Genomic DNA, 22,257 nt, shown 5'->3' with positions numbered 1-22,257 from the left:
CCTAGGTGACAAGCCAGACAAAGAGCGGTCCATCCCACCCCTTATGGACAACAATATTAATAATAGAGTCACAACGTTTCCCGGTACGGCGCAGCCGAAGCCCTGGCATGGAGCCAGGCCTGGGGCTGGCATGCAAGCACCTGGTGGCCGGGTCTTGCCCCACAGGACCCCACCTGGCTCAGCCCGAAACAGCAGCGTGGGGCCATCCTCCCGTGGGCAGTTGAAGGCGTGGAACCTAGGTAAACCAACCGGGCTGGTGTGGGCTTGCTCATAGCAAGGCTGACACGCCTCTGCAGCATCGCATGGACGTGGGGGACAGTGCTTCTGGACTGGCAGACCGGGGTGGTGGTTCCTCTTTTTAAGAAGGGGGACCGGAGGGTGTGCTCCAGGGGGATCACACTCCTCAGCCTCCCTGGGAAAGTCTATGCCAGCGTACTGGAGAGGAGAATCCGTCCGATAGTGGAACCTCAGCTTCAAGAGGAACAATGCAGGTTTCATCCTGGACGTAGAACACTGGACCAGCTCTATACCCTCTTCAGGATACTGGAGGGTTCCTGGGAGTTTGCCCAACCAGTCCACATGTGTTTTGTGGATTTGGAGAAGGCATTTGACCGGGTTCCTTGTGGTGTCCTGTGGGGGGTGCTCTGGGAATAAGGGGTAAGGGGCCCATTGTTAAGGGCTGTCTGGTCCCTGTATGATCAGAGCAGGAGCTTGGTTAGCATTGCCGGCATTAAGTCAAACTTGTTCCCAAGTGCACGTTGGACTCAGACAGGGCTGCCTTTTGTCACCGGTCCTGTTTATTATTTTTGTGGACAGGATTACTAGACGCAGCCACGGACTGGAGGTGGTCTGGATTGGTGACCACAGGATAGCGTCTCTGCTTTTTGCGGATGATGTTGTCCTGTTGACTGCATCTGGCCAAGACCTACAGTGTGCACTGGGGCGGTTTGCAGCTGAGTGTGAAGCAGCTGGGATGAGAATCAGCACCTCTAAGTCTGAGGCCATGGTTCTCAGTCGGACAAGGGTAGTTTGCCCCCCTTCGGCTTGGTGGGGAGTTCCTGCCTCAGGTGGAGGAGTTTAAGTATCTTGGGGTCTTGTTCACGAGTGAGGGGAGGATGGAATGAGAGCTTGACAGATGGATCGGTGCAGCTTCTGCAGTAATGCGGTCGCTGTACTGGTCTGTCATGGTGAAGAAGGAGCTGAGTTGCAAGGTGAAGCTCTCGATTTACCGGTCGATCTTTGTTCCTACTTTCACCTATGGTGATGAGCTTTGGGTCATGACCGAAAGGATGAGATCCCAGATAGAAGCGGCCGAAATGAGTTTCCTCCGTAGGGTGGCTGGGCGCTCTCTTAAGAGATAGGGTGAGAAGTTCTGGGCATGTCCCACCAGAAGGCGGCTAAATGGATGGATGGATGGATGGACAGCTCTCTAGTTTTCATGTTAGCTACAACTCTTAACTATAAAGGCAGGATGAACACTCAAAAATCTGAAACAGAGCGTACACATTCGTTGCTAATTATTGTTTGAATAATCATTGCGATAGGACACACCTGGGCAAGAAACTACACCTGTCAGTCACATGTTCTAATACTTTTGTTCAAATGAAAAACTGGTGGATTAAAACAAAGGATGCCATCTTTTAAGTTGTGTGTCAGATCCAGGTGTAAATACCTGGAAACAAAAGCTGGCATGTAAATTTCTTGTCTGATATTCATCATTTGATGTCAAATTTAATTTATTTCAATCTACAGCAAAAATAAAGGAATTTGCCTCACTGTACTTTTGGAGGGGCCTATACTCACTTCTGTAAATGAAGCTGGATAATGAATGATTAGCACAAACATAGCTGCATTTAGGCAGATTGGGGACTGTAGCAGATGTCAGAAGTAAATGATGACTACTATATTTGTTAAAGAATTAGTTAGGATTGAACATTGTTAGGCTGCATTAATTAACTGGAACTGGGGACACTTCACATAACATTGTAAAAAGAATGGCATTTATGCTAGTCTTTTTCCATTTCATTTTTTTTCCAGGCTGGATGATGGATCAGCACCTATACAGATGATCTCTAAAGCCCTGAAGGTCAGCAGAGTCCATGTCAACTAGATGAGCTTATATACAGATCCTCTAGCGAGGCCCACATCAACAAGATAACCATCAGGACAAGACCACAGGAACCAGATACTGTACTCTGCACAGTATATGTTGCAGCCTGGAATTCTGATCCCATGCTGGTTCCGTCTGGCCAGAAGAGAACTGGCCCTTCAACCGGGCCTGGTATTTCCCAATTTCTTTTCCCATTTCTGTCAACAATGGAGTTCCTTGCCACTGTCACCTTTCGCTTGATTAGTTGGGTACGCTTGACTGATCACAAAAACACAAAGCTGAACTGGATGATAACACCAAATCATCAATAAATTACTTTTACTGGATAAACTCTGTTTTTGTCTGTTATTGTCCTCCTGCATTATTGACAAACTATTTTCGTGTTTTACACCGTAAGGTTAGCATTGACACAATCTTTATTGTAAACTGCTCAAAAAAAATTAAGGAACAATTTTTAATCAGAAGTATATCATCAAGTCAATTAAACTACTGGGATATTGATCTGGGCTGGTATTCACAAAACATTGTATCTTACCACTAAGAGTTCTCCTCTTAAAACATATCCACAAAGCTGCTGAGACAAACCTTTAGTAAGTCTTAAGCCAAGATTAAGGGTGGGGTTGATATTGCTGCAAGCATGCTTACTAACTAGGCACAAAGTGATTGGCTGATAGGGTTTGGACACAGGAACAGTTGCCTAAAGGTGATACCTTTTCAAAAGCTCATTATGGTCTGTTTCTAAAATGTAAGGTGTGATTTCTGGCAATGGCATACATTTTGAATATATTCACAAAACAACTTAAGAGTAAGATCTAAAAGTATTTCACAAAGCGTTTTAGCTCTAAACTATCTATAACCCCTACCTACTAAATGTGCGAAATGGCTGTTGCAGGCAATGTGCCTCAAAACGTAAACTGAGTTTCTATAACATAGCATATTATATGAGCTATTAAAGAGGTATATCGCCTTTGCTTTTGAAGGCCATCCAAAATTTAAAGTAGCAGCTCATTATAGTCTCTACGAGCAATTTTTGTTGGCATTAAATGGACATAATTTTAAAAGGCAATATCTCCATTTTGCATTAAAGTTTCAGCATTGTAACGCTGCAGATATCGTTTATACTCAAACAGTAAGATACCACACTAAATAAAGTTAAATCACAATCAACAAACCTGTTAAATGGTTAAGATTTTGATACATAACCTGATTAATAATTTAATGTACTAGGCACTGCTGTAGTTTATAACATCTTCCAAGCAAGAAAGTTAATTCATAGTCAAATTAGACCAAAATAAATCTTTATCATCCATACATTTTTTTTTTTTACAGATATATCCAGGCTTGCAATCCATTATTAAAAGTAAAGTCCCAGCTAGCCAGGGGTGTTACACAATAAATGTGAAGTTTGTCAACAATGTACACAACACAATATGCATACAGATATAGATAGTATTATCCAATGTCTTACCACAGACTGGTCCGTTGATTGATGATCTGCCACCGAAAGTTCAGTCTCTGTTTTCAACAATGTAAAAAACACAAGATAATATAAGGCAAATCCTGCACTGCAGTCAATATTGTTTTTAGTAATTTACAGGTCTGATAACGGCATTCTACAACTGGATTAATTTTAAAAAAAATTCAGGTAGACCCAGCAGCATTTTACAAAAATTCTGTGTACTGTGCAAAGAACTTAACTAAACAACCAGTTAATGATGTATCAAAGTAGTGTCTCTTTTGTTTGTGTGGAGCAAGAAATCATAAGGAACAAGGTATGCCTTTTTTTGTCAAAGTTGCTTACAAATAATTTCCACAAGAGCCAATCATAGAATGGAAACAGAGAAGTGCCAGAGTCTCTGGCATGTCCAGTGAGACACTAACAGGGCATTCAATACCGTTCTGAGTTACCCCTCCAGAGAAAGACACTAACAGAAACAACAGTCTGATTCCCATGAGGGAAGGAGCAATAACAACTACCAAGTACTGAGTCTACAGTTTTGAGGCAGCAACAGATACAACCACATTCTAAGGCTTCAAGTCTGCGAAGAAAGAGATAATCTATGCTCAGACTTCATTCAGAGTCTTCGTCTAGCGATGCAGTAACAGATACAGCACGTCCTGAGTCTCCATCCTTCACAGACAATGCAGATCAACTAAGTCTCTAGCACAGAGATGCAGAAGACATACAGACATCAGCGGAAAGGTTAAGCTCTGGAGAGCAAATCTTCATTTCAAGGTACTTTAGCTTGGTGTTCCAAGCAAGGACCTTGTGCACCTACTCTAGGGCCTCATCTGCGTGTCCCAAATTTAAACACTATTTGCTGCTCCAGGAGATCAGCATCCTCCAGCGCTTCGTGCTCAATGCTGTTGAAACAAATTCCTACTCTTTTCCTACTGCATTGTTATCAGCATAACCAGTGGATGAAGTTACCGCCACTGGACTGCTCACTCAACCACAGCGAACGTAACTATAACTTGTGGCATTGTAGTGTATTATCAGTATAAGATTTTCTAATTTACATTAGATATTATAAAGCTGTTTTGCAGTTGATGATAGATAATCTTTGATTCATTTGTTGATGCATAATAAGGTTGTTCACCTTATTTCTTTTTAGTTTTTCGAGCAACTGTTTCTTTCCGAATAATGTATCTGACTGCAACATTTAACAAATCACATTAATTTTATGTGTCTTATGCACTTTATTGGTATTGACCACCTCTTCTTATTAGTTTGCGTAAAGAAATTTATTTTTTTAATTAATTTATTTACAGAGGTATATGACATTACTCTCTTGTTGCTCGTCATTGTGTGAAGATGCTCAGCAGCACAAATCTATGAATGAATGTTCCAAAGTGAAGTAAACTTCAATGGATTTCCCATTGAAGCAATATTCACTGTGAGATCACTATTCCTGAGATGTATTTTATGATTGATTGTGTTCTGTGTTATGTTTTCTTTTTGTTTTTCACTTTTTTTCCCCTCTTACTTACTTTTATCTACTGCTGTCACTGTTGAGGAAGTGACTGGGTTCACCTGTTGCTGATTTGCTACCAACTCAAATCCGCTCTACTAACCGGCTGCACTCGGGAAAAAAAAACAAACAGCATATAAAGCCAACACTCTCTCAAAGCAAAGTGGGAGGGAGAGGGTTGCAGATTGTAATCTAACATATGGACTTCTTTTCTCTGGCTCAGAAGAAATGCATTATGTTTTGTTGTTTTTAAAGGCTAACCATCGATGCTATTAATGTTTTAGTGGCAAACTTGTAACTTTGTTTAGAATTTAAGTGGGGGTTTTTTTTGTAGGGAGGTGGGTGACTTTAACTTCTTTTCTGGACAGTCAAGGAGATAGGGAAGTTAGTTTAGTTATTTATTTGCTTTTGGTTTATGTATAGGTCAGTTATGTCTAACTTTGCCCCCTCCTGAAGTTTGTTTCCTCTTTATTTGTTACGATTTTATATTAAAAAAACCGGGGATTGGGAACCACGGGTTTATTGGGCTTCCAAGGTAATGGCTGCATTTCTGCACTTCCATCAGTGCCCTCTGCTGTCAGAGAGTGAATGTGCAGTGCATTTTCATTTAGCACATTTCCCTCTCTTATTCCTGCATGCACTTCTCATCTGTATACTCATCTTCCTTTTTTTGTGACTGTGTTAACCAGCCACTTGATTTCCATCTGCGATCGTCACTCGCACAATTAGACTATGCTTTGTTGTGAGTTGGTTCTTCATTCATGGTTGGTGTCACAGTCAATACTAGAGCCACTCCCACCCAAGCCTGCTGGGCCTGAACACCACTCTCTGCAACTGGATCCTGGACTTTCTGACAGGCAGACCTCAGTCAGTCCGGATCGGGAACAGCATCTCCAGTACCACCACACTGAACACTGGAGCTCCTCAGGGTTGTGTGCTCAGTCCACTGCTGTTCACTTTGCTGACTCATGACTGTGCAGCGATGCACAGCTCCAATCATATAATCAAGTTCGCTGATGACACAACCGTGGTGGGTCTCATCAGCAAGAACGATGAGTCAGCATACAGAGATGAGGTGCAGCAGCTCACAACTTGGTGTAAAGCCAACAATCTATCTCTGAATGTCGACAAGACAAAGGAGATGATTGTTGACTTCAAGCGAGCAAAGAGTGACCATTCTCCGCTGTCCATCGATGGGTCCAAGGTGGAGACCGTCAAGAGCACCAAATTCCTTGCTGTTCATCTGGCGGACAACTTCACCTGGTTACTCAACACTAGCTCCATCACCAAGAAAGCCCAGCAGCGCCTCTACTTCTTGAGGAGGCTGAGGAAAGCTCATCTCCCTCCACCCATCCTGACTATGTTCTGTAGGGGGACCATTGAGAGCGTTCTGTGCAGCTGCATCACTGCCTGGTTTGGGAATTGCACCATATCGGATCACAAGACCCTCCAAAGGATAGTGAGGACAGCTGAAAAGATCATTGGTGTCTCTCTGCCCTCTATCACGGACATTTACACCACACGCTGCATCCACAGTATTTTCATAGATTCCCATAATTCAAGTCATGTTATTGCAGATCTGAACCAGCTAAGTCAAGCTAATGCGTATTATCACCAGTCAGGTCACATCATCGCTGATCATCCAGAGCCAAGTCACGTATCATCTGATCATACAGAGCCACGTCACGCAGCATCTGATCATCCAGAGCCACGTCACGCAGCATCTTGATCATCCAGAGCCACGTCTCCTCTTGTCTGACCATCAAGAGCTTCACCCCGCCATTGTCTATCCTTCGGAGCCATGCCATATCTCATCTGTTCATCCAGAGCTACACCATATAACGTCACATCTGATCATTCAGAGCCATGTCCCGTCTCATCTAGGCAAGTTTCATATGAAGTATTTCATATTTACCTTTGCTGCAGGCAGGAGTGGGCAGTCAGAAAATTTCACAAGACCTGCTGGGTCTAACATTAATTTGTAGGCTTAAGTAAATTTTGTACATTTTGTTCAGGAAACCTAAAACTACAACTCACTTCAAACAGGGCTGCCAACTTCTGAGTTATGTGGGTGTTATTTTTCAAAAAAATTAAACTATGCCTTTTAAGGTTAACCATAACAATTGATTTATATACAAGTTCAAATTAGACCCTTTTTTAAATAATATTGTTATATATACACAATAGTAATTATAAATACAAAGAGCAATGAGTAAAAAAAAAAACCCTCTCTTTAGTATACAGTGCCACCCTGGACACCCCAACTAGCCCAGTCACTGCTTACAACAGACATAAATCTGGTACCTCTGCCCTGAGGCGACATAATGTTCTCAGCTATATGTTTATTTAATACATTAAAAGTTATTTCATATTGTGCTTTTGGCTTATTTACTTTGTTAGTTACCTGTCTGGTGTGGGTATATCATGTAGTGCGTTTAACTGAAAAACTTTTGAATAAAACTGGTAAACAAAATAAATTTAAAAGCACCAGTTACACAGTGTAGTAGTAATTGTCTGAAGTATTTAAGGGGGCATTTTAAAAACACATAAAAAAAAAAAAAAAAAACCTACACCCAACTTGCTCTGGTTGGCTAACCACATACTTCCAGATATGATATATAAAGGTTACCTGCAGCAGATAGGTAAACAGTGGGCCCAGCAAAGGATTAAGAAGGCTGTCATAATAATTTTGAGGGCAGGACATCACCAGCTGCTTCATGAACAGGCGTGAAAGACATTAAGGAAAACAACAAAAACTGCATCTTACAGCACATCATTCAACAACCGGAAGAATCCAAATTTAATGACAGTGATATCACTTCCATAATCATAAACCAAGGTGAGTATAAAGCTTTATATTAACGGGTGCTTAAATAAAAATATGCTATTTACCCAAATTAAAACTTATATGAATAATAGTAATGACATAAATGAATAACTAACACTAACACCTCTTCCGACAGCTCTTCTAGTTCAACCCTGGCTCAACCCTGCTTAGCTTTAGTGGGCAATCAGTCTTGGGCTGCAGGGTACACTGAATATGAACAACACACATACACATGTGCGCACGCACACACAGAGACAGAGTGCACAGCATATATAAATACACCCCCTCTTACGGAACATTTAGAGCACACTTAAATTCTGCAATAACTGTATTAATTACAGTTAAACAGCACAGATGTAAAATTTGTCATGGACTTGTACACATAATGCCAAGAAGGATCAAAGTAGTGCATTTAAAGTTCTGAAGGACATACTAAGTAGTAGAATGTTATAAATGTGCTGAATTAAATTTGGAGGTAAATAATTTCTGCAATCCTTCATTTAAACAAAGTTGGCTAATTTACATATCTTACAGACACTATTGGCATATATTTTGTTATTTTTATTAAGTATATGTTTATTACATTTAAATTTTGCTATGTCCCATAAATTATATTAGTGATCATTAAGAAAATACATGTTTATTCAGAGGGGGTTTACTTATTTATGCTGTGTCTCATATATATATATATATATATATATATATATATATATATATATATATATATATATATATATATATATGTGTGTGTGTGTGTGTATATATATATATACACACATATACATATATATATACACACACACACACACACACACACACACACACACACACACACACACACACACAGTACATATATTAGGGCTGGTAATTTAACTTTATTAATTAGTTAATAATTTAACTAGTTAATAACAGTGCAAAATAAAGTATTAAAATTATTAATGCATTTAACGCACTTGCCCTACTTCAGAGCTATGTGGGTCATCTGACATTTCATACAGGTGACTGATGACATATGAGAGAGCAACAATGATGGAGCCTAGAGGAGATAGAATGCCCCTGAAATTCAAGATATGGGGCAAAATGGCAGTTTTAGTTTTTGTCTCACATCTACATCATATAGTTAAGCAGTATCACATGAACACAAATGTGATACGAATCTTATATGACAGTTCAAGTAAGAAGTTAATAGGTTATTTTATACACAATGTCTGTTTTGCTCAATTTTACCAATGACAAAGCAGAACTCGTCATCTAGCAACATATAGTGGCATTTCATTATTACGAGCATTGAACTATTGGCCATAGGCGCATTGGATTTGAAATGACACTGCACGCAGACCAGCGTATGACATCTAAAGTAGAGCAAGAGCTATTAAATCAAAAGCATATGAAGCATCTTCTTTCTATAGCTCTTATGATATTTTGATGTCAAGCCGATCGGTCTGGTGGTAATGATCTGCTTCTTGTGTACAAGATTTACACAAGGAGGAGCAAACATTGGTGTTTGAGGCTCATGGTATGCCATATCCATGTACAGAACTCTTATTATTTAACTATACTAAAGTTTTGCATTCTATTTTTCAGACAAATTTGATGTGTGATTAATTAAATTTATTGCCACATGTAATAAAATTAGAAAAATGTTTAAATTTAGTTACCAGCCCTAATATATACACATAGATACTGTAGATACATAGGTAGGTACATATTAGTGATGCTATGAAAATAGTTACAAAAATAGTTACATTAATGCAGGCATTTGTATCCAATAAATGTTGGTTGCTTTGGTAAAGTGAAATAAAAGTTATTGTATTTTATGTATTTATCAATTTATTTATTCTACAAAATGTTACAAAATTAACTACTTTTTTGCAGGACTCTTTATATGAGCAAAAAACATGACCACATATGTGAAGTAAATATTGTTCACATGTGAAGATCTGAGTAATTCATATGGTAAATGAGCAACCACCTTGTATAGTCAAGTGCTGGCGCATTAGGTCATTAATTACAAATAAATTCATATAAGCCTAGTCTTTAAAGGGTAGTTGTTTATTCAATATTGATTAGGTCATGCCATGATTAATCATTAGCTCATTTTAAAACAATAATAAGGACATTAGGTTCAGGTACCCTTATTATTAAGTTACCAACAGATGCTTCTGACTTATGCATGTTTAACTAATAGGGAAAACAAAAAAAAAATCATTATATAAAGGATATGAACTATGGGGCGGAGCCTGTGGTCTGGAACACTGTCTAGATGGGTAAACGCAGAACCAACAATTTGCTCTGCCAAGCCTTCAATTGCATAAAAGTCTTGTTGCATGCAGGGACCAGCATTCCCCAGCACGTGGTAACTTTATAAAAAAAAAAAAAACAAAAACAAAAGATCAGGAAAATTAGTTTAGACCAGTGGTTTTCAGTACTGTTCCTCAGGATCCACTGCTCTGCACATTTTGCATGTCCCCCTTATCTGACATAGGCTGTTTTGCAGTGCATTATAGGATTGAATGAGTTCACTCGAGAATGTCCACTATGGTTTTGGCCATCATTTAAAATGGCTGTTATAGGGGGGTGAATTTGAATACAGCCATACTCATCTGAGTTCATGGAGCTCTTTCCTAATGAGCTGATGATCTTATTGAGGTGTTTAAATTAGGGAGACGTGCCAAAATGTGCAGATCTGTGGGTCACCAGGAATGAAAACCACTGGATTAGACCACTGAAGAGTTTTTTTTTCTATAAAATAAATCAATTATTAAACTTGATTGTTCCAACCAGTTATCATAGAGTGAAGAGAAGAAGCCTTGCATGCGTTCAGCAATGTTTCTGTATGCTGAAGAGTCGTAGGCATCTAAAAGTGGTTGAGGAATTCCTGTAGGAAACATCAGGGGTTATTTCTTTAAGAAAGCAAGAGTCTGGTGTTTCGAAAGCAATGATGATTTAACTGCACTGACAGATGAAAACGAACTGAACTGAGCTAGATAATGACTCTTCTGCAGAGCTGCTTACAAACTGAAATTGAATTAGTTTCATACCTTATGAAATATGCAACATCATGCTTATTTCAACAATTCAACAATCCAAATTGTTTAGAACATTATAGAAATACATGACTCATTTTGACTTCACTAGTCACCTCAAAATCTAAATGATGATGTTCATAAAAGGACAGGACAAATGAGAAACCTACCTAAAGCAAAATTCTTCTCCACATCCATAATATCATAGACCCTTGTAAAAGTCTTGCTAAGCCGGTTGATGTTGTCTGGCAAAAACAAGCTATTTTGGGTCCTGAAAGGATGAAGAACATCAAACTATTTCAAACACTGTTACAAGAATGGAAAAACAGTACATAACACAGCACACCTGTACACTATCCATGATTTTTTTCACCATATTATACTATTAACCATACTATTCCATATCAAATGTCTGTCTTCTAGTAAATTACTTTCTAGCACATCACCTAATTTACCTGATAAGAGCAAAAAGGTTAGGCAGCAAGGCCTTCAGGGGTTCCGCACAAGGGTTTCTGTAGATAGGGGCCCCATCAGAGGTTGTGCTGACAATAAAGCCTCCTGCTTTTGCCTCATCAATATTGGGAGGCCAACGAGCACGTTTTACAACTCCAAGTATGGTGTTCACACAAAAACTAATCTGCCATTAAAGACCAAAGCAAAACTGATAAGATTTACAACAACATCCAGCAGCTATGCAATCGCATTAAACTGCACGCTTTCATTTGAGAAGTGGCAACACCTACCCGTGACCTGTTGATACCCATCTGATCCTCTGTGTCAGCGTTACTGATCAACTGATCAGCACCAACATATGCCAAGAAGGTAGCAGGGTCCCATAATACACTATGAACAAAGGTTTGTACATCAGACAGCGGACAGCCTTAGATGCATGTACATGTACTAGATATAAACTGCTTCATATACATATGACAAATATCTGTTTAATAAATTCAGTAAACCTGTCTGGGCAACAATATTCATTCATACCTCTTCATCTCCTCTGACAGCCACTGTGACGTAATAGGTGCCATAAGTTCTTTCAGAAAGGCTTTCTGCTTGTTGTAGTCTTTAAACTGATTGCTAATTAGAATCAGGGCTTCCATAAGAGCACACTTCTCCATTTGTGTCAGCAGCAGCTCATTGGAGATCAACTTTTTCACATGCTCATACATCATGTCAAAGCATGGCTATAAAAAAAAAAAAGAGAGTCTATTAGCATTATGTCCTAGAAGCATATTGTAATATAACCTGTTTTTTTAGGACCCTAACCAAAATTAAATGCATGCTTCAACATACCAGCATAAAATCAGAATAATCTCGACATATCCTAATAATGGAAGAACAGGCATGTCTTCTGAGATTCTTAACAGCTCTCGTTCGAGGTGCCTAAGAACATGCACAGAACATCAACAAGACTGTTTGATTAGATAATGACATGACATTATAGAAGTATGGGCACCTTACCTTGCATTCTTCCACCAATTCAAATGTGATGGACGGAAATATCTAAATGTAAATAAAAAAGAAATCTGATCTATAATCTATAATGCACTAAGTAATGACAAAGACTACTAACTAGTAATTAAAAAAAAAATAAATAATATTTGCATATGCATCAAACAAGCTTAAAAGTTTTTAGTTTTTTTTTTTATTAACAAATACAATAGCAGAACGAGAACAGAAAATTATGGGTATAGATTTAAACAGGTTAAGAGCATCATATTTATTGACATACTAATATATCTAGAAGATCAGAAGTAATGTACATCTGCAACAAAAAGTCTAAAATGGGGGCCCCCCTCCATCATTGGGCCTTTAGAATCGTCCTAACCCACCTGCCCATGGCAGATTTTATAGCTTACCTTAAAGAGTACTTGAGGCAGAAAGTGGGGTTGGTGTGTGACAAAGGGAAAAAGAGTGGATATGATGGTAAGAACACAAGACAGAATGAGAGGATCTCTTGTCTCATAGTTTACAACCATCTGCAGCAGCTCCATACCCTCCTCTACGGGAATTTTCTACAGCAATGAGAGGAGGAAAAAAAACATCCCAATGACAAGATACCTCTTTAAATCCCTCACTGATGTACCATGGGAAAAATTAATTGTCTTACCTCCTTTTCAAGAATTTTGAAGAGCTGTCCAAATACACTTTCTGTGAAGAATGTCATGGCATCCCACTGAACTGCTGACGGAGACAAAGCAGATGAGAGACCCTTCTCCGTTTTAGCTTCAGCTGATGACAATACTAATTAAGCAGTGTTAAAACGAACATTCAAGAGTTAAACAAGTACCAGAAACACATTTTACAGCATTTGATAAGCTTTTGATTATTGTCTGTGGTAGAGACAGCTTTGGTGAGGTTTATTTTGTATTGCAATGGTGATTTAATTGTAAACATATTTCCATGAATGAAGATTCATGGAAGAATCTGGAATAAAGACATAATTTACAAAACAAAACTTTAGTCATCTTGTGAATGTGAATCTGCTTAGTTCAGCATGGTAGTCTTTCTATCTTGTTCCACAAGTCAAAGCATAGTTTCCAAATTATGCACTGAAATCTGCATACTCTATTTGAACTGTGTCATGTTTTTGTCTCTTTATATATATATATATATATATATATATAGATAGATAGATATAGCTAGTACTGCCATTTTTTGGGACAAATGTATATTATCTCGTAATTGTAATCATCTATTATTAATTGTAATTATAGACCATTTATTATTAATCAGTAAATAAAATTATACCCGTATATTTATAATTTTCAGTCATGTTGACTAAACTCATATTAAAATGCCCTTAACTAATTTAATTTCTAGTAGCTATATGTAGGTTTATATTAGGACAGACATTATTAATGGCAAATTTTGTCCAAAGTTTAGATTTAATTTATGTATTTATTTTGAAGTAGCAGTTTTTGCATCATGATTACGGACAAACCAAAATACAATAGGGAAGATATTATTAATATTGTGATATTGCGAAGGCAAATAGTCACATGACGATACGAAATGATATGTCTTCCAAGCAAAAGTGTTTTGAAATATATTTAAACTAGTGCTAGTGCAACTAGTGCAAAACGTTTATCAAAGTTGTCCTAAAACTTTAAACTAAAATGAGTTCTTGCCTTAGGATAACTTTGATGATTTTTTTTGATCCACTTCAAATGCTGACTACTGTATGCTCACACACATACAGTTTATATGGAAAATATTTACATGTACTTTTGTCTATATTTTTATATAATTTATATTAGATATTAATATCTTTAATATGAACATAACATTAATTATGAAATGTATACAAGCATTTATATATACATCATAAATATATATGGTACACACACATTATGTAAACAAAAACTTAAAATGTCCAAATTATTTGTACATACATATGTATATATGAAAATGGCATTGTGGATTTCAAATTGCAGAATTATTGTATTGTGAACTGTTGATATCATTACATCTCTGAATCAATCTATAGTCTAATATAAACAATTTAAAATACCACTAAAGTAAACGGGACTATTTTAGTTTTTTTTGTATTTCATAATTTTTTGCTCATTTTTGACCATAAACAATATAAGTATTTACTTTGACTATTCAACATTTTCAAAGAGTACACAACTAAGAAGTATCTGCTGTGTGTCTGTAGACAAACAATTTTTGCAATCTTTGCATTAAAATATAAGTGCTTCTAATATACTAAACCGTATTCATTATAATCCCATGGAATGAAATAAAAATAAATTAGACAGAATGAGATAAAAATAGAATAAGACAATTTGCAGCACAATTCCAAATACTGAACAAATATTGTCAAAAGAAAGATTACCTACCATGAGAAAGTCTACTAACAGTACTTACATGTTGTATTTCCAGTATCTATAGGTGTGCAGATCTGATACTGCACCCATTCCCTTGCAATTTGGAAGGCCTCAAATGGGACAATTTTAAAAGCTAGACGAACTGCTTCTCCCTGCTGTGCCCTGAAAGCTGTAAAAAAAAAAAAAAAAAAAAAAAAAATAAAAATGATAAAAATAATTAAATAATCTGTTATTTGCTTATTTCTGTCATTTTTTTCACAGTTTGAATAACCTTTGAAATCAAAGCATTTTAATAAGTAATTTCATGAAAAATCAACTAGTTTGAGTATATAATGTGTTTTTCACTTCAAGTACTCATAGACAAAGTAGGTTAGTCAGTGACTGAGATGCACAGAAATATCTGTAGTTACATCGTGGATAGTATATATATATATATATATATATATATATATATATATATATATATATATATATTGTAACATTCTGGACACCAACCACAATTTATATGTAACACCTAACTTACTGGCCGCTGCTGCATGCACATCAAAGTGCATGGTAAATTCATAGGAACTGTCTACTTAATATAAAGTGTAACACTTTATCAAAAAGAAAGTTAGCCCTGTTTGTACATACACATACTACTCTGTTGTTACATGTGTATAGTTACAGAAAGTTAAAGCTGTAGGTACTATGAACCAATGTGTAATTACACTGTGGTTACATACTACGTACACATATAGATACATTGTAAGTGCCCAGGTATTAGGGAGTCTTAATATAAAGTGGGACCTAAAAAACTATATATAATGTACATCATATTTTTCATTTATTTTATGTCTTTAAGTTAGATCAAACTTTTTTATTTCCATGAATACATTTACATTTCTGTGTGCTAGTTTTACTCAAATGAATGGCAAAATGGTTGTGAAGTGACTCACCGAGCAGGTCTGGTAATTTTGTATTTATGTCCTCATTTAGTGAGATTAAAAAAGCTGAAACTACCACGAGTCACACACACTTCACTATGTGTACAGTTTGACAAATGTCATGACATTGCATGTTGCAGTAAATTGTGTTTTTATAACGGGATTCTGCAATTCCGTTTACGTTTTCACATTACAGAATTCATAGGGCACTAGACATATGCATTTGATCCAAAATTACAACTGGATAAAATATTTTAAAAAATAAATAGAAATTGTTGGCAAAAAGGTGTTTGCATTTGTCATTTATAAACAAGTAAATAAATCATTTTAAACACATTAAATAACATTTAATATAGCGAATTAGTTACTAACTAATTTTAACTCACAATTAAAGCAGCAGTTGAAATCTTCATCACTATCAAAGTCCACTCTAGAGAATTCACAACCTGAACAATCATTTTTGGATGGAAATCCAGTCTGTAGACAGCAAACAGAGCAGTTAAGTATGATATGAAGTGTTATTCAAGCCTGTTTTGTTTGGTATACACAACACTTACCTTAACAAGATTGATCCTTGCAGCTCTTAAATATTTTATCGCCATCTTGCGAACTACAGGATCCTTTGATAAAATTTCATGTCGGAATAGGTTTCCCCAGGTCATCTGAGTGGAAGACCTAAGAAACTGTTTTAAATGACACAAATAATAGATAAATATATATAGCACAGTAAACCAAAATTAGCCAAAAAAAAAAACTCTTGGTTGATCAACGAGTTTCACTGAGTAGCTATAATGCCACTGAACCTGGCTAGGATGAGTAGTGAAGGCAAAAAGAGCTTCCATGTATTTATCCAGATTAACAGGAACTTGTACTTCAATATCGGAACCCTAAGGAGAAATATAAAAATATTTTGCATTTTTCATGAGAGTAAAAAAAAAGGCTACAAAGCAGTGATGCATATGCCCCAAACTCACCACAAGAGAGCAGATTTGGCTACCCAGGGCACAGAGAACCTGGCACAGCCTCTTCAAAAAAGTGTATCTTCTTTCCACAATGCTGCCTGATGATCTGAATTGTAAGATGGACAGTTATAGTTATAACTAACAAGTAAATTCAGTTATTCTAATTTTGAAGTTTGGCAGTTTTAAGAGGAAAAAGTAAACTCACTGGTTACAGAGAGCTGCACCACCTGCTGACCTATATTGAAATAAAGTTTAAAGATCAGCAAGCAGTCATACAAATAGTGCACATTCATTCAAAGCAGGGTTCCTCAAATTCGGAGGAAAAAAGCTGCTCTAACGTGTTGCTCTATCGGGCAATTATTTGTCAGACAGCACATTCTCCCCAAACTGATTTAGGTTTTTAATAGCTTAATGACCTACAACAAACTAGAGAGTAGTTTGATGATAACCAAGTTAATATGCAATTATTACAATACTACTTTCTTGCTAGAAAAAAGTTAATCAAAAACATTTAAACAAACTGAATACTCATCACACGTTTCAGATGGCACCTTTATTTATTTATTGATTCATTCGTTCTCAATTGTAACAGAATGGAATACACAGGAAAGTGGGACATTACAGCCAAAGAAAAATGCCTCTATGCTGCCTTTAAAAATCGACCAGATTAAAGTATTAAAATATTACAATGTGTGACACAATCATTGGATTTGGACATACATTGTTGCCTTCCTAATGTTATATCCACTGTAAGCTTTTTTCAGCTTTTGGCTGCAGCCAAAGACAGAGCTACTAGAAAAATTTAAGTAAGTTTGACCTGGGATTAAGCTAAAACCTAGGAAGACTGGGCCCCTCCAGATTTAGGAGCCATGAATAAGAGTAAGACGTTTACTCACTGTGCAGCAGACAGGATGTAGTTCATGGCAACTTCATCAAAAAGTAGCATAAATGGCTTCCTCTCCTCTAACTTTCCCTGCAAAAGTACAGAACAGGTTTAGTCAAAACATCACAAAACAGTGTTGCTGTTTATTGGTTGACTATTTGCACCATTCTTTCAATAACAGCAGTTATTGAAAGAATGTTCTTGAAAGAATATTCTAGGGCCCATTTAAATCAATTTCTATTTAAATCAACCTTCTATAAGTGACATTTTGTCACATTTGAATGAAAGAACAAATACAATGATAGACTTGACGCTTTATATTTGCCGATTAACTAATACATTTTTTTTTAAAAATACTACAGCCAACAACTGAAAAATTTTATTTGTCATATATAGGGAAAACGCAGTGATCAGAGGTCAACACAAGAGGCACAATAAAATTATTATATAAAGCAGAGAAAAAAAAAAGTGAATGAATGAATAAACTGATTTTTATACATTTTGCACAACTGTCTGTATTGTGTGATTTCCATTCAGTTTAGCTAACCTTTATTTTAACTCATTCCATGGTTTGTCTGAATACTGCATTTTGATTGGCTGGTAGTTATGCATTAAAACTATTTAATGCACAGGTAGCTCCAAGTCAGTTTAATCACCGTTCCATATTAATGCATTGTTTTAGTTGATTCGGCAGCCGTTGATGAAGCTTACACAAAGTTTGATTCCACACCAGAAAACAGAATATCTATAAGCTTAAGAATACATTCTAAAAAAAATAGAGGCATAAGTAACATCTAGCTTGAATTTGCACTTGAATTGCTGTAATTATTAATGCATTTGCTTAACACCTACCTTAAACTATCATCAAGTGTTTGCAATAACTTGACATAACACTCTTTGCAAACATGCTTTATTGTTATAAAATACCATGAACTGCACAGAAAACATATCGAAAATATATTGTCATAATCCTATTTGCTTGTGTTGAAAATGTTTAAAAGATTTTTTTAAATATAGAAGATTTACATTTTTTTTACCTCATAATGGGAACAGTAATACAACATACAGTTACGTAAAAAAAGTCCCTATTAAATTCCATGATTTTCCATATCAGGATAATAATAACAAATTCTTGGAAGGTCTTAATTTGGAAAATAAAACCACAGATGACATATTGCACCATTTCATTATTCATTTAACAAAAATAAAGTAAAAATGGAAAAGCCATGTGTGACAAAGTTAAGACACTAGTAGTGATGAGCTAGGACTTGAACTGTAAAATATAATTAGTTAACCCTACTCACGAAAAAAAAAACCTTTAAAAAAAAAAAAAAAAAAAAAAAAAGTCAAATAAGAATAATAATGTTTACTAACAAAGGTTAGTACAAATTATTAAATAGGCAAAGGTTTATTTAGTGTTGTAAACCTATACGCAGGTTCTGCTAACATTTCCGGCAACTTGGAATTTCTTCATTGTATTTACTTAAACGCCAGTCCAATTTATTCGCTAAAAGCATGCAAACCGATTGGAATAAAAAAACCGGATAAGATTTACTAAACTAAATTAAGTTATTAAGAAGACATCCATTACAAATGAATGATAACAATGTTTCTTTATGATACACACAATTTCAAATAAATTTATGGTAGTGACAGTTCAAAGTACTGATTTTCAATACAGTTTTAACTTTTATTACAGACATTTAGAAACAAATCAAAAACAATCTGATCTGGAAACAGTGGTACCAGTATGGTGAGTTTAGGGTGACACTTTGTTGCCTACACAAGTTGTCAAGAGTTTTTTTTTTTATATCCCAAGACAAGCATCACACTGTAAGTGTTCTTCGAGGTATTGGGTAGCAATAATCTAAATGTAGCAATAATACAAAAGTAGTAGTAATCCAAATGTAGCACATGACAGTCCTTAAGCAAACGGTTGAGGTAGATTCTTTACTTTCCTTAACAACTATGGCAGACGACACAGGGTCAAGGCAGAGAAGATCTGGAGTAGTAGTTCATCTTCACCTTCAGAGCCCCAAAAGACACAAGTGCCCAAACTGCATTAACATGAGACACCAGTATAAAACAAGATAAAAACAGTATTAGATGGGAAATGTGGATGATCAGTTTTCAGTTTTATGCAACCTATACCGCCATGCCATTTCATTAGTTCACCCAAACTTAAAATGTATGTCAATTTAGTCAACCATATTTATTTTCTGAACACAAATTAAGAATTTTTTAGATAAAATTAGAGAAATTTCAATCCTACAGTTGAATGTCTATTCGCCCAAAATAAATGTGTTGCTATGGGAGAGTTAAGATACGGTAACAGATGTAAATGTTTAAATTTTTTTTTTATTTTATTTTACTATTACCAGAGAAACTGTTGGTTAGGCAAAAGACAAGTGACCAATCCTGAGCAACAACATTACTACAGGCATTCTACAGCAAAGTTCAGTGTGTCTAAGAATTCAGGATCAAGAATTGTTTGTAATCATTCTTTGCCAAGTTCAAATAGAAACATAACTAAAACTGCTCCCTATCATTCATTAGAAGAGTTTGGCCCAAATTGGGAATAATTGTAACTTTTGGGTGAACTAGGTGTACAATTATGGGATGATATTAGACTCAAAACAATTAATAGATGCACACACAATTATCCATGTACTGCATACATTGTAAGCATGTATCTTACTAACCACACACAAATGCCTTTGAGTTAGTCTTTGGAATTCAGGATTAAATGATTGAGCAGCAATATAAACAAATACAGATATGTTTGTGAATAAAAATGTGTATTTGAGCAAAATGCTGCAAACTAAATGTAAATCTTAACTCTGCAGACACTGGTTTAAACACATTTGCGAATTTTTCAAATTGTGTACGTTTATGAATTGCACTCGGTCTTGTTTGTTGATAGTTGTGTGTGTGTGCGCGTCATGAAATGCTGCAAACTGCAAAAAAAAAAGTTGCAAAATCTAAACGAACCACACAAGATTAACTTGAACAAGATGTTAATAAATACATGTATATCACCTTTAATAATAAATGCATGCATACCATACCTTTTTGCATGAGCAATTTATGATATATTAATGCACATGAGACCTTTTTTTTTTTTTTTGTTTCTCCCCTTGTGTTTATCTATCAATCATTTTGAGTCTAATACCATATAATATATATACAGTGCATCCGGAAAGTATTCATAGCGCTTCACTTTTTCCACAGTTTTTTATGTTACAGCCTTATTCCAAAATGGATTAAATTCATTTATTTCCTCAAAATTCTACACACAATACCCCATAATGACAAGGTGAAAAAATTGTTGCAAATTTATTAAAAATAAAAAAACTGAAAAAATCACATGTACATAAGTATTCACAGCCTTTGCTCAATACTTTGTTGATGCACCTTTGGCAGCAATTACAGCCTCAAGTCTTTTTGAATATGATGCCACAAGCTTGGCACACCTTTGGGAATTTTTGCCCATTCCTCTTTGCAGTACCTCTCAAGCTCTATCAGGTTGGATGGGAAGCGACGGTGTACAGCCATTTTCAGATCTCTAAAGAGATATTCAATAGGATTTAGGTCTGGGCTCTGGCTTGGTCACTCAAGGACATTCACCGAGTTGTGAAGCCACTCCATTGATATTTTGGCGGTGTGCTTTGTGTCATTGTCCTGCTGGAAGATGAACCGTCGCCCCAGTCTGAGGTCAAGAGCACTCTGAAGCAGGTTTTCATTCAGGATGTCTCTGTACATTGCTGCATTCATCTTTCCCTCTATCCTGACTTGTCTTCCAGTTCCTGCTGCTGAAAAACATCCCCACAGCATGATGCTGCCACCACCATGCTTCACTGTAGGGATGGTATTAGCCTGGTGATGAGCGGTGCCTGGTTTTCTCCAAACGTAATGCCTGGCATTCACTCCAAAGAGTTCAATTTTAGTCTCATCAGACCAAAGAATTTTGTTTCTTACAGTCTGAGACTCCTTCAGATGCCTTTTGGCACATTCCAGGCGGGTTGCTATGTGCCCTTTACTAAGCAGTGGCTTCTGTCTGGCCACTCTACCATACAGGCCTGATTGGTGGATTGCTGCACAGATGGTTGTCCTTCTGTAAGGTTCTCCTCTCTCCACAGAAGAACGCTGGAGCTCAAACAGAGTGACCATCGGGTTATTGATCACCTCCCTGACTGAGGCCCTTCTCCCCGATCACTCAGCTTAAATGGCTGGCCAGCTCTAGGAAGAGTCCTGGTGGTTCCAAATATCTTCCACTTACGGATGGTGGAGGCCACTGTGCTCATTGGAACTTTCAGAGCAGCAGAAATTTTTCTGTAACCTTCCCCAGCCTTGTGCCTCGAGACAATCCTGTCTCGGATGTCTACAGACAATTCCTTTGTCTTCATGCTTGGTTTGTGCTTTGACATGCACTGTCAACCCTGGGACCCTATATATAGACAGGTGTATGCCTTTACAAATCATGTCCAATCAACTGAATTTACCACAGGTGAACTCCAATTAAGCTGCTGAAACATCTCAAGAATGATCAGTTGAAACAGAATGTACCTGAGCTCAATTTAGAGCTTCACGGCAAAGGCTGTGATTAGTTATGTACATGTGATTTTTCAGGTTTTTATTTTTAATAAATTTGCAACAATTTCAAAAAAATCTTTTTTCACCTTGTCATTATGGGGTATTGTGTGTAGAATTTTGAG

General features: G+C 36.7%; 1 protein-coding gene across 1 annotated transcript in view; it reads right to left on the bottom strand.

The window, feature by feature from the left end:
• Nucleotides 1–22,257, bottom strand: part of LOC122341209 (exportin-5) — a 55,266-nt gene that overhangs the window by 20,797 nt on the left and 12,212 nt on the right. Inside the window, exons 8-26 of the mRNA XM_043234552.1 lie at nucleotides 17,556–17,632; nucleotides 16,865–16,894; nucleotides 16,672–16,765; nucleotides 16,501–16,584; nucleotides 16,255–16,380; nucleotides 16,084–16,174; nucleotides 14,812–14,940; nucleotides 13,049–13,122; nucleotides 12,798–12,953; nucleotides 12,400–12,441; nucleotides 12,232–12,321; nucleotides 11,923–12,122; nucleotides 11,679–11,778; nucleotides 11,391–11,572; nucleotides 11,106–11,206; nucleotides 10,691–10,787; nucleotides 10,133–10,269; nucleotides 7,712–7,809; nucleotides 3,579–3,625 (exon numbers count right to left, since the gene is read on the bottom strand). Of these exons, the coding sequence (XP_043090487.1) occupies nucleotides 3,579–3,625; nucleotides 7,712–7,809; nucleotides 10,133–10,269; nucleotides 10,691–10,787; nucleotides 11,106–11,206; nucleotides 11,391–11,572; nucleotides 11,679–11,778; nucleotides 11,923–12,122; nucleotides 12,232–12,321; nucleotides 12,400–12,441; nucleotides 12,798–12,953; nucleotides 13,049–13,122; nucleotides 14,812–14,940; nucleotides 16,084–16,174; nucleotides 16,255–16,380; nucleotides 16,501–16,584; nucleotides 16,672–16,765; nucleotides 16,865–16,894; nucleotides 17,556–17,632 (1,955 nt within the window). The remainder of the gene's footprint in view (nucleotides 1–3,578; nucleotides 3,626–7,711; nucleotides 7,810–10,132; nucleotides 10,270–10,690; nucleotides 10,788–11,105; nucleotides 11,207–11,390; nucleotides 11,573–11,678; nucleotides 11,779–11,922; nucleotides 12,123–12,231; nucleotides 12,322–12,399; nucleotides 12,442–12,797; nucleotides 12,954–13,048; nucleotides 13,123–14,811; nucleotides 14,941–16,083; nucleotides 16,175–16,254; nucleotides 16,381–16,500; nucleotides 16,585–16,671; nucleotides 16,766–16,864; nucleotides 16,895–17,555; nucleotides 17,633–22,257) is intronic.

Source organism: Puntigrus tetrazona, unplaced genomic scaffold (genome assembly GCF_018831695.1).
Source record: "Puntigrus tetrazona isolate hp1 unplaced genomic scaffold, ASM1883169v1 S000001170, whole genome shotgun sequence".
In the NCBI taxonomy this organism is placed as follows: domain Eukaryota; kingdom Metazoa; phylum Chordata; class Actinopteri; order Cypriniformes; family Cyprinidae; genus Puntigrus; species Puntigrus tetrazona.
The sequence above is the reverse complement of the archived record's forward strand: the minus strand, read 5'-3'. Positions and strand labels throughout refer to the sequence as shown.